The 17,255-nt window shown below is 45.6% G+C and overlaps 1 protein-coding gene and 1 long non-coding RNA gene across 7 annotated transcripts in view; one reads left to right on the top strand and one right to left on the bottom strand.

The window, feature by feature from the left end:
* Positions 1 to 17,255, top strand: part of LOC132681593 (uncharacterized) — a 109,280-nt gene that overhangs the window by 11,943 nt on the left and 80,082 nt on the right. The window lies entirely within an intron of this gene.
* The window catches only part of MARCHF3 (membrane associated ring-CH-type finger 3), a 148,437-nt gene continuing 144,223 nt past the window's right edge, over positions 13,042 to 17,255 (bottom strand). The window contains exon 5 of the mRNA XM_060636229.3: positions 13,042 to 13,987. Within this exon, the coding sequence (XP_060492212.1) occupies positions 13,829 to 13,987 (159 nt within the window). The 3' untranslated portion in view covers positions 13,042 to 13,828. The remainder of the gene's footprint in view (positions 13,988 to 17,255) is intronic.

Raw genomic sequence — 17,255 nt, 5'->3', positions numbered from 1 at the left:
CGGCAAACCACAACACACATCTTGCACCAGGCTTCACCCCAATGTCCCTCTTCTGACACCAGGAAATGTGGCTGATCTCCAAGATCTGCTGGGTCCCTTGCCTGTAGGAGGTCTCACAGCCTCAATCATATGTCCTCCCAGCAGGGGAATTGCCACTCCCCATGTGGCCATAAGACCCCTCAGACCTCGCTCTCTGTTCCTGGGGATTCACCCTTCCCACCAGAGCACTGCCAGATATTGAGCTGTGGAGTTTCAGACTCTGTGCTCCCCTTGTTTATAGAGTCTTAATGGAATTTAAATCCTTTGCTTTCTCCTTTCTCCCTTTTATCTTCTGTCCCATGCAGCTGTTTCCACTCTTGCCTTTTCTCTCCAGCTGCTTTCATTGGGGAGGGGGTGCTTTTCTCTATCCTCTCTCTACAAGCAAAAACAGCTCCCTGCCCTCTGCAGCTTCTCTCCCCCAGTTCAACTCTCCACACCACATAACTGCCAAGTTCTGTGGTTCAAGTTGTGCAGATTGTTGTGTTAATCCTCAAATCAGTTTTCTAGGTGTGCAAGATGGTTTAGTGTTGTTCTGGCTGCATTTCAGGGAAGAAAGAGGCAAAAATCACTTCCATGCTCCTCCGCCATCTTGGCCCCCTCCCCACAAATTATTTCTTTTTATTTCTTAAAATATTTTTTTAATGTTTATTTATTTTAGAGACAGACAGACAGACAGGGTATGAGCCGGGGAGGGGCAGAGAGAGAGAGCAGGAGACACAGAACGTGAAGCAGGCTCCAGGCTCCGAGCTGTCAGCACAGAGACCAATGCAGGGCTTCAACTCACAAACCGTGAGATCAGGACCTGAGTTGAAGCCAGACTCAACCGACTGAGCCATCGAGATGCCCCAAATTATTTCTTAATATGATCAAATATGTAGTGTTCAAACTTCCCTGTCTCATGATGTTTTCTTTGCCTTTGGTTTTCTGAATCAGGATCCAAACCCAGTCCACATGTTACATTTTTTGATAGATGTTGTAAGTCTTCCAAATGAAACATCCAGCTCACAGTGTCAGTAGCGCTGCTGTTGAGAAACCCTGCGACTGGTGCAATTTGACAATGTTTTTGCCCCTCTCATTCCTGTAAACCAGCAGTTAGATAACAGTGCTTGATCATATTCAAGTTCTGTTGTTTCACAAGAATATCTTGTGGGTGTTTCTGTACTTCCCATTGCATCATGTCAGGAGGTATGTCATGTCAGCCTTTTGCTTTTCTGTGATATTAAAATTGATTTGTGGGTTTTGTGGAGGCTCTGATCCTTTTCATTATAAAGTTCCCTATCGGCCAGTGGTTTCAGCATCTGTTAATGATCATTAGACAGATTGATTATTTCATTTAGATTCTGTCATTATTTCTACATTTGTTTGGTGAAAGTCTTCTCTAAAGAACTGTACTTCATCAATTATACCCCAAGGTACAGAATACACAAAGTAGTTTTTAAAAAGCACTTATCAGCACAATGATTTGGTTCTTCAGCGTGCTTCAGAGGTGACTTGGGAGATTTTTTATTTTAAGTATCATTGTAAACTCATGAATTTTACCAGAGAATATGTATAACAATTCATGAGTTGTTCCTTTTAAAACAAAATGTTTATTTATTTTGAGAGAGAGTACAAGCAGGGAAGGGGTAGAGAGAGAGGGAGAGAGAGAATTCCAAGCAGGCTCTGCCCTCTCAGCATGGGGCTCGATCCCATGAACCGTGAGATCATGACCTGAGCTGAAACCAAGAGTTGGATACTTAACCCACTGAGGCACCCAGGTGCCCCAAGTCATTCCTTTTTGATGCCCATATAGTTCCATCTTAGGTTGGTGGGAGCCTGTTTAAGTTGTATCCTGTGTCCGCTGGATACAACCACTGTAGTTTTCTTTGCTTTCTGGTATGACAAGGTGTTTCAGATTCCTCTAACACATTTTCTTTCCTGACCTAGAGTCAGACCTTTCTCCAAGGAGATCTTCTTCCTTTTAGTAGGACAATGGTATGTAGCAACCATAAGCAGGGCTGCCCAGTTTTTGAAGACCTTGTGTAAGTGTTGACAAACCTGTAAGAGATGCAGGTGTACATGGAGGGATTCATGTCTTGCACGTGGATGTGATCACCTGCCACAGCATTTTTACCAGGTGCATGAAACAGAATACATCCCATCTCTTTCCTCTCAAATAGTGTGTGCTTGAGAGTTCCTTGATCCTGGCTGATCTTGCCTGAGTCTCATTCCTCATCCTTCCTATGTGGCATGAAGGAGACTTATCACCAGTGTGGAAATCTTCCCTTTGCCCCTAGTAGCTGGCACAGGCTTCTGAAAGTGGAGTCTCAGGCTGAGGACTTGGAGAGGGTTCTGCAGGATTCCTGAGGTTGCTCTGGTAGGAACCCCCCCCCCCCCCCCCCCCGCTTCCAGAATGGTGCATGCCTTGGGGGTGGGGGAGTGTCTTCTCATGCACAGACCCCTAACTCAGGGTCACTAATTTTGTCATAAGATGTTGCCTACAAAGAGTCCCGTGCCTTCAGATGGACTGCAGAATAGATGGAGAATAGGTTGATCCTTATGACAGAGTCTGAGACCGCTTACCATGGACTCTGCTTAATCTGTCTCCATGGTCTGGGGCCAAGCTTACCAGGAGCCCTTAGCTGCTGAGAGGCCCTGAAGAGGGTGAGCTCTGAGTGATGTCCTGTGAACCTCACCAAGCTGCCTGGCACCCTCAGCTGCTGAACCAGAGGCATCAAATAGAGCCGGCTCTGCATTTGTTAGGCAAGGGGAGTGAAAGGAAGGTAAGTGATGGAGAAAACCAGTGACATTTTTGAACTCCAAATGGATTTTCATATGATAGCAAAGTTAATTGCAAATTGCCCAAAAGCCAGTCTGAACTTCTAGACTGTTCCATTCTGTTTAAAAGGCAAGAAAACATAGTTCTAGTTGTTACACTGTAAAAGTAGTGCCCCTTGCCCATCACCGGGGCATCCTCATGCCTCCATGGCACCACCTGGGCTGTGAGGGGTGCCCTGCAGAGGTGCCCTCACAGCATCTCCCAGACATTTTCTCCCACAAATCTCAAGATTGACTTAAAAAAAAAATCCTAACGTCAGCAGCCTTTAAGCCTTGTCTGAGAATAAAACACACTTCTTATGTCTGCTAAGTGTTTCTTATTTGCAGCTGGGTTGAAAGTCACAGCTGCCTCCTCTTGTGAACAGGGAGGAGGAGTGGGTAGCTCATGGTTAGTCATCTTCATACAGGACAGGCCCACGTGGCCCCATCCTTTCCTGCCCTTTGCAAACTCAGGGTCCCCAGGAGCCAGGGAGCCAGATGAGGTGGCCCAGAGTTTTAGAACAAGAAAGTACCTAATTTCAACATTGTCATTCTTTTTTTATAGTGAAATCTAGCCCAGATCCCCACTATACAGAGCAGACGTCAAGTAGTTGACTGGAGTTGAGGCACCAGAGCCAAGGCTGGGGGACTCCTTCCAGGCCCTGTCTCCACAACACCTCCAGAAGTGCTGATGGTAGAAAGTAGGGCAGTCTTACCCTGACCGTTGGCTTCTTTCCCCTCCTCCCTCCACTCCACCCTGGAAGTGCTGAAGAAGTAAGAGGATGGGTGGTGAATCTGAGAAAAGGATATAAAAACCTAGAAACACTTGGGCTACAGCAGGTGTGGATGTGGAAGGGCTCATTGACATAGCTGGGAGACAACTATGGGGGGGGATGCTGTGTCCCTTTCTCTGTCCTGTATAGCACTTTTGGATGGATCAAGCCCTCCTTTATCACATCCCAGAAAGAAAAGAGCAGTGCCAGTGTGGTGCCACCAGGTCATTGGGGTGACATTAGGGCTGTATTGCATCCATGCTGGGGTAGGTGCGGATAACTTCTGTATAGGCTGTTTTACCAGCTGAATGGAGTTTCCCACTTCTGTTCTCAAAAGGCAAGTTGGTTGCAATCCAGGGCAGGGAAAAATGGTGAAAATCCAGGCATCAGGAAATGGTGATCAGGAAAGAGGTATGGGGATGTTCCCTGAGGGATGCAGTCACTTGCGGAGGTGTGGCATGTGGACAGTCGTTGAGTCCAAATGGCAGCGCGGAGCATCTCCCTCCTCTTCCGCTGGCCCACCGGGATTTAGTTGCCCTCATTGTGGGCACATGTCAGTAGCCAAGGTTGTTGATGCTCAGGAAAGTATGGGAACACAGGAAAAAATGAGAGATGAAATAAGATGATAGAATTCTGACCCAATATATCTGTTTATGTAAGTTTAAATAGATAAACTCACCAATTCAAAGATGAGAGATTTCAGATAAAAAAAAATTAGCAGCATGCTATCTATAGGAGGCATAAAAGAACGAAGAAATGTTTAATACAAATTCAGACAAAAGAGAATTTTTTTTTTATAATTTTTTTTTTAACATTTATTTTTATTTTTGAGACAGAGAGAGACAAAGCATGAACGGGGGAGGGTCAGAGAGAGGGAGACACAGAATCTGAAACAGGCTCCAGGCTCTGAGCTGTCAGCACAAAGCCCGATGCGGGGCTTGAACTCATAGACCGCAAGATCATGACCTGAGCCGAAGTCGGCTGCTTAACCAACTGAGCCACCCAGGCGCCCCAAAAAGAGAATTTTAAAACATCAAGATGGACAAACACAATATAGGAATATTATAATTTGGTAAGGAAAAGTCCATTAAAAAGATGTAATGGCAAAGATAAACCTGTAAATATTGCCACAAGTACACAAAGCAGCTACCAACAGGATTAAAAGAAGTAAATAAATCAACAGTTGTAATGAAATTTTATATGTCCCCCTCAGAAACTGACAGATCAAGCATGAAAAAAAGCAACGTTGGAAGATGTAAATAATTAATACACTGTAGCTTATTTATTTATATGTACATATATGTATATACATTTGCAAAAAATCAACCATGTATCAAGCCACAAATAAATGCCACAATTACCAAGAATCAACATTACTGAAATCATCATTCTTAGACCATAGTGTAAAAATAACTGAAATACAAAACAAAAGAACACTACCCACCCCATGCTTATTTGCTGAAAGAGAAAAATCTCCCCACTAAATGACTCTGGGGATAAAGACAAGGAACATAAGAGAAATAAAAAAATACCTAGAACTAAAATTTAAACATTGAAAATTTCCAAAAATTGTAGGAGATAAAGTAGTACCTAGAGGAAAATTTATAACTTTAAATCATTTATCTAAGAACAAAGACAATGAAAAGATGGAAATGAGAGGGAATTACACACACACACACACACACACACACACACACACACACAAACAAAAAGGAAGGCCATAATAAAGGTTAGGCTAAAATCAATAAAGCAGAAGGCAAAGAGGATGAGAGAAAGAGAATAGTAAGAAAATTCCAAGCTTATTTTTTTCAAGATGAATGAAATGCATCATTAATTCAGATTGGCTAGACAAAAGAATAAAAAAGATGGAAATAAAACACTGAATGAAGAAGGAAATTGGAAGCAAATGAGTGAAGGTGAGGACCAGCCACTGACTGCACCAGAATCTGACTGGGATGAAGTGAGTGTCCCCCAAGAGGGGTAACCTGGTATGGGATGTCAGAGCTAGAGAAAGGTGAAGGGGATGTCTCCACAGGGGAGGGGATGTCTGTGGAGGTGAGAAAGTGGTTACCTACAGAGACACTAATTATATAGGTAAATAAATTAAGGGCAATGAAAGCCAGCTTTCTCCTGGTAGCTGAAGAAGCTATAAATATGGCAAATGTAAACATGATTGAACTTTATGGCACTGGATTTGAATTGGTGCTATTGGTGTGAACTCTTGATTTTCAATATATAGAGAGAGGGATACACAAAATCTTTTTTTAGTGTTCATTTATTTATTTTTGAGAGAGAGAGAGAGAGAGGAAGGGACAGAGAGAGAGGGGAGAGAGAATCTCATGTAGACTCTACACTGCCAGTACAGAACCCAAGGCCGGCCTTGAACTCATGAACCACAAAATCATGACCTGAGCCAAAACCAAGAGTCAGATGCTTAATGGACGGAGCCACCCAGGTGCCCCAGGGATGTACAAAATCTTAAGTAAGATTGATCCAGGATCAAAAGGATGGCTTAACAGTAGCAAGTCTTACTACTTAGATTAAGGTAGTAGAAAGTTAGGCGTAGTTATTATTACTAGTTCAGTTTGGTATTTAAAATAATGATGTAAAAATTCACAAAATACTAGAAATAGAAAGGAAACAGAAACTCAACAAAATTATAGAAGAAAAACGTATAGCAAGTATCTTTGGTGGAGAAACTCTGACCTCTCATTAAGACTTGGAATCCAGCCAGTGTGCCTGCTGTCACGACTGCCATGGGAGGGTCCGAGATGACCTGGCCACTGCACCCGGCCAGGGAAGAGCAGGCTTGAAGGGAATCAGCAACCTTCAAGAACTAACAGCAGGGTCAGCCAAGATGCTAGTAAAGGATAATACTAGTCAACAAGAAAAGAGAATAGAAAATAGGAAAATAAGATACAAAATAGAAATAAGATACTGTGCCTGGGTGGCTCAGTCAGTTAAGTGTCCAACTTTGGCTGAGGTCATGGTCTCATGGTTCGTGAGTTCAAGCCCCGCGTCGGGCTCTGTGCTGACAGCTCAGAGCCTGGAACCTGCTTCAGATGCTGTGTCTCCTTCTCTATCTGCCCCTCTGCTGCTCGCACTCTGTCTCTCTCTCTCTCTCCAAAATAAATAAAAACATTACAAAATTAAAAAAGAAAGAAAAGAAGGTACCATTTACAATAGCAATACGACTAAAGGTGTTTAAGAATGAAACTAGCAAAGGACACAAGAATTTTACTGACAATGATTACAACTCTGTTTCAGGACACCGAGAACACTTAAATAAGTGGCGTTATGCTATTTTCATCATATGGGATTGCTAAAAATTGCAAAGAGGGCAATTTTCATGAAATTAATGTATAAGTTCACTACAATTCCAATCAAAATTCCATCAGGACCTTTTAAACGAGTTAACAAAACTGTTCTAAAATTTATGCACAAGAATTAAAAGCTTGTCTATAAATAACCGAGTCAGTTTTGAAAAAAAAAAAAAAGTAGAGTGAAATTGGCAGGGGATAGGGTTGCTCATTCCACTAGATGCCGAGGCTCGGGATGAAGCCATAGGGAGAAAAACAGCGAGGTAATGCAGGGCCACAGCAGTAGACTAAAGTCACAGATTGAGACTGCAGAAACAGACCCATGTCGACATGGAACTGGGTATATGACACAGATGACACCACATGTGAATGACAAAAGGGGAGATTGTTTTGTGGAAGGTGAGGGGAACTTAGGGAGATAAAGCTGGATCCCTGTCTCATATCATGCACAGAGGTAAACTCCAGATAGTTCAGAAGCCTAAGGGTGATACATGAAACCATAAAGGCAGAAAATCTGGGAAACTGTCTTTGTGATTTTATAATGAAAAAGGACTTGTTGAGGCACCTGGGTGACTCAGTCGGTTGAGCTTCTGACTCTTGATTTAGGCTCAGGTCATGATCCCATGGTCATGGAATTGAGCACTGCATCAGGCTCTGTGCTGAGTGTGGAGCCTGCTTGAGATTCTCTCTCTCTTCCTCGGCCCCTGTCCCCAACTCATGATCTCTCTCTATATAAAATTAAAAAAAAAAAAAAAAGACATTTAAATTTCAGTAAGACCACTCATAGCACAGAGTACATGATGACAACCAGACAACCAGAGACAACAAGATCTGGCTATGTCCAAGTTAAGGATTTCTGTTTAACAAAGTATATATAGCACAGGCAAAGTTAAGAGAGAGTTGAACAAATGACAAATGGAAGCACATTGAACTGACTAGGGAAAATATAAAGGGGAAGATCACCAACCCGGTAGGAAAAATTAAAAGTGTGCATTTGCACATATACAAGCAATGAGACACAGGTTTGTATGGTCAGATTGGCCCAAAAGTAAAGACTAGCTAGCGGAGAAATTGCAAAACTCAGCTGCTACAGGGTAGTGTCTTAAGTGGTGTATTCCTTCTGGAGAACAATTCAAACATAGTGAAATTAACCATGTCAGTGTCCTAGAACCTGGCATTCCCATGCATGCATACCAGTCCAGAGGAATCTTCCAACAGGACTGGAAGGAGATGACTACCCGGGTGTCTGTTTCAGGGCCCTGTTGGCTGGGTCAGGGAGTTGGTGGTAACATGAAGGGAATAGAAAAATGAAATGGAATCCCAAGCAACCATTAGAAACAGTGACCTAGGCACACATGAAGCAACACAGATCTTCAGAACATAGTATTAAGTGGGGAGTGGGGGTGGGTAAAGAATGAGATTTATAGCATAATCACTTTTTTTTTTTTGTAAATTAAGACATCTAGTAAAAAACAGTATGTTTTACAAAGTTCTATGCATATTCTGTTGACTGGATGCCTAAGGAAGGGAAGAGATGAGAGTGGAGACCAGGAATGAAAGGGAAACTGCCATAAAATAGAAGCTGAGAGGCATCATGGCATAGTGGTTGACAGCATGGACTCCATAGTCTGGGTCTGAATCCCAGATCTGCCTCTTACTAGCTCTGTTACCTTGGGCAAGTAGCTAAATTCCCAGGTTACGCTTCTGCATCTGTTCTAAGGGTCTGGTAGTGGACCTGCAAAGATGCAAAGACAGCCCCAAATGATTCTGCCCCTCCTGTCAGCAGGCAGGGCTTGTCGCTGCTTTGACCAGTAGAATTCAAGGAGGGGACAGCTCCAGGAATTCCAAGCCCAGGCCTTATGCAGGACAGAAGCTTCTTCCCTCTTAGAGCCCTGAGCTGCCATGGAAAGAGAGGGGCCTTTGAAGCTGAGATGCCAGGTGAAGAGGCAAGGCCACACATGGAAGGAGCACCTGGGCCATCTGACTGAGACATCCAAGTGCAACCGGAAGGGGCGCCGCCCACAGACCGCCTGGCTGAGCCCTCGCCAACCCATGGATTAGTGAAATGCAATGAAGTAGTGGTCTTAGAGCGCTGAATTTTGGTGTGGTTTGTTAGGCACAAAGAGTTTGGCTCTAGGTACATACTTGTAGAATAAAACAGAAGAAGGACCCATCTAGGCTGATGGTGACAGAAGTTGTCAGGGACTAAATGTATGATTAACTCAGGTCTTTGCATCTGGCCTTCACAAATATGATAAAATAAAACGTTGGATAGGGTTCATGTATTCATTTCCTTAATACGGTAACTGTGGATGGTGTCGGTGAAAAGTGTGTCTGAAAAGGAGTTTCTCAAAAGAAGCAGGGCTCCGAAGCTGATCTGGTGTTGTCTTTGTGCACAGAATTCAGAGTCTCTGCGAAGGCACTAGATGTATGAGCTCAGTGACTCATGAGTTCCTCATTTCTGGGAACACAGACAACTGATAGACTATATTTGTTTTCCTCTGTAGCACTAGATCCAGAACTAGCAAAAAAAAAAAAATTTTTTTTTCATCTGTGATGAATTCTCAATTAGCCATAGTCTCCAGTGTCAGGAAATGCAAGGGTAACTGAAATCTATACATGATTCCAAGATCTCAATCAAGTCAGTAATTTCAGCCTCCAGAAGGGTCTCTTAGTTTTTATTCCAGGCACAGTGTGCTCAGTAAATATCTCTTGATCATTTAAAAGCAATCCCTCTTCTTTTTGAAAAGGATTTTTAAACTATTTGTTTATGGTCCTTCAAATCATTTATTAAAGTCGTTTGGCAAAACCCAAGCTAGGGCAGAATAACCCACACATCAGCCACAGTGAATGGACTGAAGGGGGCAGAAGGGGTACTGCCATTCATTCATCAACTATTGGGAGCTAAGCCCTACCAATCTCACAAGGATTGTCTGAGGTAGGTATTGCCCCCATTTTACAGAGGCAAAAGACTGAGGCGCAGGTAGGTGGGGTCACTTGTTCAGTCAGCAGCAGGGACACAGTAGAGCCAGGCTCAATGCCAGGTTGCCTGACTCATGGCTGGTTCTCTCCCACTCTATCGACCTGGGAAGCAGAGAGTTGGAATCAGCCCACAACAACTAAACAACAAGGGAAAAGAGCCAATCCCTAGACACTGAGAACTCCAAATCCCAGGCACTAGATGCCGATAGAACATACCGGCCCGTGCATTTTTGCAGAACTGACCCATTTTGCAGAGAGCATGCATTTGCCCAGGCATGGCCTTGGAGTACACATTTCTTGTGACTCCAGCCTCCACAGTCCCAGGTCTCTCGCGGCAGCCTGCCAGACCATAGACCCTCCACGTGCTTGGCCAGGAGGGATGGCGTCCAGCCAGGTGCATCCATGTCCCGACATCTGGTCCAGAAATAATCCTGAACTCTGTACTTACCCACAAGCCCACCTCCTGTCCCATTAATGGCTTCGGAATCACCACCTGCATCTCTCATCCAGCTTTAGGTCTTAGAGCTGTGTGGCTGACTTCGGGTAGCTTCTGGGAACATTATAAATCAAGGAGGAAAGGAAGCATGTGCCAATTTCCTTTCGCAGGTATCTTTTGTCCTCAGATTCTTTCTGCCTTGGGATTCTCCCTGGTGAGAGAGATTGAGGACGAAGTTTTTGCCTGGGGAGAAAGTGGAGCCTCCAGCTGGCCAGTGGCCCAAGTGCAGGTCAGCAGGCTGCTTTTTCTCTTTCCTTTTCTCCGTGGCTCCTCTACGCCCTCAGATGAGTCACTTTCACTAAAGATGAAGTAACTGTGGCTTCAGTCCAGCTGTAAATGACAGTCCATGGCACTGTGGCACAGGAAAGGGAGACCAGGCCACGGAAGACAAATACAAGTAACTTCTAAGTCATGTCATTTATTTTTTCCCTCTATTGGATTTTCTAGCTCGTCTGAGCTTCTGCTCAGTAGTCTGAGCTGTAGAATTTGTGTGAACATTCCGTGTTCTCTGTATTCCCCGTTCTCTGTATTCCCCAGATGTGAACATGCAGAAGCATGTACACACACACACACACACACACACACACACACACCTGGGGCAGGCAAGAATGCACTGGATTTGTCTCAGCTGTCCCTTTCCCCTCTGGCTTCACTGTGACACACATTTGTCTCTACCCTAGGAGAATAGAGGGCTGTTGAAGAAGTTGAAGGAAGGGAAGCTGTGAATCCCCAGGATCCTTTACTTGCCCCTCCTGATTCTTTCCCCTGCTTCATTCTTGACTTTTCAAAAAGAAAGAAGCAAAGCAAGAGTTCAAGGCTGGCAGTGACCTGTGCAGCACCTCTGCGCCCCTTTTTCCAGGCAGGTGCAACTTGGCTTGGTGACAGACACAGAGCCTGGACGGCAGTCCCCACCTGTCCCCGGCCTCTTGGCTGGTGCCTTGTGCACGGGCTGCAGTTCCTTATGCTCTCTAACCTTGAATGATGTCATAAAGGGCCAAGAGTGGATCAAGAACTTTGAGGATCTCAGATGGGTGCTGGGCTGCTAGAGCTCAGAGTCTCTCTCCTGAGGAGGACCCAAGCTCCTGGCCCAGGAAGCGAGGCACTGATGCTACTCTGGGCTCCCAGGAGTGTCCTGCCCACCACCCTGCAAGCAATCTACTCCTTGCATTTGGACTCGGCTTTATTTACCCGGGTGGGGATGCAAGTATGGGGGAAAGGCGTGTAGCACACACCCAGTACCAATGTGCCAACCTTCCCAGTGCAGGGGCCTCAGCGAACTGCTGGGCACCTGTCTGCCTTTGATATTTTGAGTCAATGTATCTCATCTCATGAACCAAGATGGCAGGGACTCCCTGCAGCCAACCTCAACAGGAAATGATCCCAGGAGTCTCTCACTTCCTTAATTCATGGAAGGAGCCGGGAGGAGAAAGGGGCTGGTCCTCTCATGACTGCTTATGCCATTCAAATGAGAGGTGTCGCTGGTTAACCTGACAGCTCAGGGACCAGGGCTGGGTGGATGTTATTTATCCAATCTATTACAGGGCTGTAGTTCACAAGCTACCAAGTTGGACTCTTGGCTCTGGAAATTTAATGTGTGACAGCTGCATGCAGCCAGTGGTGTCCAGCATTTTAAAAAGGTCAATTAAGAAACGGTTGATGGCGGTGCAGCTAATGACAGCCTGGAGGGGTGAGCAGGGCCGAACAAACAGAAGGGCTGAGGCGTAGATTACTGGAACGGAGTGTCGAAGGGGAGCGTGGTGGGGAGGAAATCTATTGTCATCAGCCATAAAGCACATCTGAGTTTTGCAGCGGAGAGCGGTACAGCTGTTTCCCTCCCCAGGCAGCTCGGGGAGCAGTCTGTGAACGGGAGGGTGGGGGGGCTCGGCAGACAAAGGTGACACCTGCATCCGCTTGATCGATCTGCACACAAAAATCGTTCCCCTCCTGGCCGCCTGTTCCTTTGCACTTTTCCGCTCTCCCACTTGGGGAGCATAAGGCAGAAGCTGGAGCGATATTCAGAATGTGGGTCATGTTCTAGAAATCCATATTTTAAGCATTCCCCAACGCTGGGCTCCGCCTTCTCCTCCTGGGCGTGTGGGTAGGCGGCAGGCAGGCGGATGGGGGAGCCAGCGCCAGCAAGGGCTTTCCTCAGACGACACATGTGCCCCGTGGTTTCAGTGGCTACAAATGCAGGGTGCAGTTTAGAGCCTTTACACAGTGGTGGATAAAACAGGGACAGGAAGTCCTTAGCAAAGGTCTGTTTCAGCCTGTGACTGAATTGGCTCATGGTTGGGGGAAGGCACTGTGTGGGATGCGTTTTTTAAAAAATCAGACAAAGGGGCCATAGGCTGCTAGGACAGGTTTTTTGCCACATCTACCTGTCAAGCTGGAAATTCAATAGAGCAATGGGAATGCTAATTGATATGCAAAACAGGTCCAGGGTTCCTAGAAATGTCTAATGATCCACCAGTTCCTTGTGAAGGCAGAATTAAGACATGCACTAAACGAGATGGGAGTAAGAACACCAACCTTTTTGCTTGTCTTTTTTTTTTTCTTTTCTTTTCTTTTTAAAACCTACTTTGGGGAAACTTCACAGGTTTTATAATTAAAAAAAAGAATGTTGCAATCAGCGGGGTTTGTCTTTCACACACTGGATATTTATTATTAGAAAATAGCTTTTATCAGCTGGCAGTATCAAACAATTCGAAAGGAGCCTGCTTCTCGCCGTAATTTTCTTTCCCTCCTTAATGAAATTTAAATAAACAGTTCACTGTAGGGAGAGTTGCCACACCTGTTTTCCCCTTTAAAAACGGAATAAATGAAGTTTAGTACAAAACATCCTCCAAATATGCCTTGTTCTGTAGCCATTACGCTGTCCCCTTGAGTGAGAGAGAAGAAGGCAATGAAAAAGACCACTCAAGTTATCAAATTACCCCCAAAGAATCTACAGTAGAAACTGGGAAACGCATAAACTAACCCAAACCAAACTCATCCAAACCAAGAAACCAGGTGTAACGTTGGCTTTTTCGACTGTAATTATCATCTGACTTTAATATATATACTTATATATATATATATATATTTGAAATAGTAATAAAAAAGGAAGCATTGAATTGCATCTTTACCAGGACAACCTTCCTCATATGTTAAAGAGGTGTTCAGAAAATCCCACATAGTATCTGCTAAATAAGCATGTTTGGCAGCTGAGCAAGTATCACGTGATTGCAGCATCCATGATTTGAAGTCAAACAGCATCTGCTCTCTTCTGGCCGAGTCCGTTGCTGGGGCGATGTGCTCACAAGGCTCAGGGTGTTCTGAGACCCACGGCTTAAGGAGGGGTTCGGGAGTGGCTCAGTGCATGGCCCCAGTGCGGAGACTTCCAAAACCCCAAACAACGAGCCAACCGACCAACCACACAAGCCTCAAACAATGGTCTCCTTTGAGTTCCTCTTGACAGAATGGGGGCCCAGCAGGGACTGCTGGTTAGAAGGTACGCTGACAGACTTTGGAATGAGGAGAATCACTCTCTGATTGGTCCGACGCCATTCGTTGTACAATCGACAGTGGTATCGAAATGACACCTGGGGTCAGGAGAGGAAAAAAATAAGGGAAGGTTTCAGGTAAGCAGAAGCCGAGAATCAAACCAAGGAACAGAGAACGTCGTTTACAACAGCTCTGAACGGCTGGCGGTGGTACAGCGGGGCGGGCCGCATGGGCAAAACGGCTCTTGCAAGCGGCTGAGGGTTGGGAGATTGGGACCAACCAGAGAAAACCCATGTGTGGGCACACGCAGAGCTGCCAGGGTGGCTTCCTCCATTCCCCATAATACTGGATAAAATTAGGATATGAAGAGGAAATGAGGTTCCTTTGGAGTCTGGATTTAGTTTTGGGGTAGTAGTGTTTGGGCCCCAAAGCGTCAGTTGTGAAGCAATTTAGCCACAAGCAGTTGGGCAGCGAGGGTATAGTGCTAGCCCTCCCCGAGGTGTGGGATATGGCAATGTGTCTTTCTGGTCTTCAGGTTAAATGAGAGGGATGCTCACGTATCCTCCTGCAGGTTGGACTCTGCACAGTTCAAAATTCAGACTTTATGATAGCAAATGTACCCTTCGAATTGTGCCATGCACAACCTGTACAACTGTACTAGCTGGCCCTGATGGGTGAACTCCAACTGCCTGTAGCTACGGTGTTCTATGGCTTCCAGTGGGGATGCTTTGGCATGGGCACCAGGTCCCTTGATAAATTCTTCTTGAGCCAGAGCCTGGGGTAGGTTCAACTTCCGTGGGCATCTGCAATGCCTTGTGCCTACCTCAACACTGCATCGAGTGCTCTGTACCTTAGTGTATTTGTTTCTCTGTCTCCCTGCTCCAGAAGCATCTTGAGAGCATGGTTTGAGTTGTATTCGCCTGTGTAAGCCCAGCACCTAGCACGTGCCTGGCACTTAGGAAGTTGCTCAGTAGAGTTTGCTGAGTGAATAAATATCCTATGCTTTCTGATTGCAACACTGCTTCAGATTCAAGCCTCTCTTATAGAATACACAACATTATAAGCAGTCAACTGATGGCCAATTGTGGCATAACTCCGCCGAAAAGTACTTGCTTCCCATGTAAATACACTGGAATGAGACACATCTGTGGTTTGTTTTGGAGAAGGCTAGCTTACAGCCTTGATGGACTGCCCAGGCAGTTCAGAGTCTGTACTTTTGAAGATGCATAAACTGTCTTTAACACTGGGGGTACGTTCCAGTTTGAGAGCATCCAGATGACGAGGTAGGTGCTGGGAAGGAAGATGCCCGTGAGCTTAGGCTGACAAATTACCCGGTATGGGCTGTTTAATAATCTGGGGTGGGCGGATTGGGATGATCCCGGCACAGGATCCGTGGTCGTCAGAGAGAGGGCTGACCTGTGGTTGGACCTCAGTGTTTCTCAAGCAGAGGAGAGCACAGGCCCTTGATCAGAAAGGGCTTACCAGTCGTCTGGCAGGATCATGAAATTCACGGCCGCTAGCTCAAATTTCTGAGGCTAGAAAGCAGATGCCACAGGCTGAGTGCCAGTGAGATTTGGATATGAAAATATAAGCTTCTCAACTCACACAGATGTGCTTTTCTCCAAAAGGCCCTGAACATGCCAAAGTGGATCAGGTTTTTTTTTTTTTTTTTTCCTTAAGCTTGATTCTCATGTATCTATTCTGTCCTGCTACTGCTTGGTGCTACTCATGAATGTGAGAGAGGTAGGCTGGAAAGCCCGCTGCTCGGGGCTAAGAGCAAAGAGGAGAATGCAGACAAGTACTTAACAAAGAGCTTTGGCAGTCCTGGAAGTCGGGAATCTGGAAATACTATAGTAAAGCTGGGTTTCCAATCAAGAGACCCTTCTTCTGGGGGTGCCTGGGTGGCTCAGTCTGCTGTGTGTCCTACTAGTGATTTTGGCTCGGGTCATGATCTCACGGTTTGTGAGTCTGACGTCGGGGTGGGAGCAGGTAGGGGGGCAGTGAGATTCTCTCTCCCTCTCTGCCCCTCCCCCGCTCATTCTCACATGCACACTCGCCCTCACACACACTCTCTCTCCCTCAAAATAAATAAACAAAAAAGAGACCCGGGGTGCCTGGGTGGCTTAGTCAGTTAAACATCTTGGTTTCAACCCATGGGTTCGTGAGTTCAAGCCCCATGTCGGGCTCTGTGCTGATGGCAGGGAGCCTGCTTGGGATTCTCTCTCTCTCTCTCTCTCTCTCTCTCTCTCTCTCTGTTTCTCTCTCTGTTCCTCCCCTGCTTATGCTGTCCCTGTCTCTCTCAAAAATAAATAAACTTAAAAAACAAAAGAGACCCTTCTGTATGTTAAAGAGCCGTGCATACTGGACCTCAGTAAGCAGAGAAATAGCTGTGGGCGTCTGCAGATAGCTCCTTTTCTGATGCTGGGAGCAGACCCTGGGCTCTCGGGCCAGGCACCCCAGGCTTGAATCCCATCCTCTGCCTAGCGGCTCCACGTTTGGGAGGGTTGCTTACCATCCCCAAGCTTGAGTTTCCTCAGCTGCAAAATGTGAATGGTGGTACAGAAAGCACTTAGCACAGTGCCTCACGTGCGCTAGTGTTCTCGGCCTGTTATTTTTGACGTGTTAAATATGGAAAGGAAGACAGTTTTGTGACGCTCCTTCTTAGACACAGGGGAACTGGGGGAAAAAGAGAAAAACAGGGCTGTTTCCCTTGCTCTCAGCGTGGCGGGGGGTCAGCAGCAGGTTGCATCACCTGGGAGCTTGTTAGAACATCAGAATTTTGGGTTCCACCCAGACCTAAGGAATCAGAGCGTGCATTTTAACAAGATCCCTAGGTGATTCACAGATACATTCCAGCCTGAGAAGCACTGCTTCAGGCGACCCAGGAGTCAACAACTTAGCAGTTCTCCTGGTGCCTTGGCCAGGAGGTACAAAAATCAGCCCGCTTGTTGAGACAAACAAATGAGATCTTATTATGCATTAATCTATCTTCATTGCCGTTAACCATCACAGTCTGCAGGCAAATTCAATCAATAAGAAGAAAGCATCATATAAAAATGACTTCTTATCGGGGGACAGTAAAGTAGATTGGGGCATGATGCAGACGGGGCGTTGGGTTTGCGCTTGCCCTGGGTTCATGCTGAGCCTGGACCAGGAGCTCCAAGATGCCCCCTCCCTGCGGTGGGGCAGAATAGGAAGAAGGGAGGTTTGATTTAGAGAAAAAAAACAGGCAGTGACGGAAAAATAAACAACACAAACCAAAAAGAAGCTGTGGCAACTGTAACGTTAGGAACTTCATTTAGATATTTCTTAAATGTGTGAGTTTTTAATATTTTATTTTGAGAGAGAGAAAATCCCAAGCAGGCT

This window comes from Panthera onca, chromosome A1 (genome assembly GCF_046562875.1).
Source record: "Panthera onca isolate mPanOnc1 chromosome A1, mPanOnc1 haplotype 2, whole genome shotgun sequence".
NCBI classification, from domain to species: Eukaryota; Metazoa; Chordata; class Mammalia; order Carnivora; family Felidae; genus Panthera; species Panthera onca.
The sequence above is the reverse complement of the archived record's forward strand: the minus strand, read 5'-3'. Positions and strand labels throughout refer to the sequence as shown.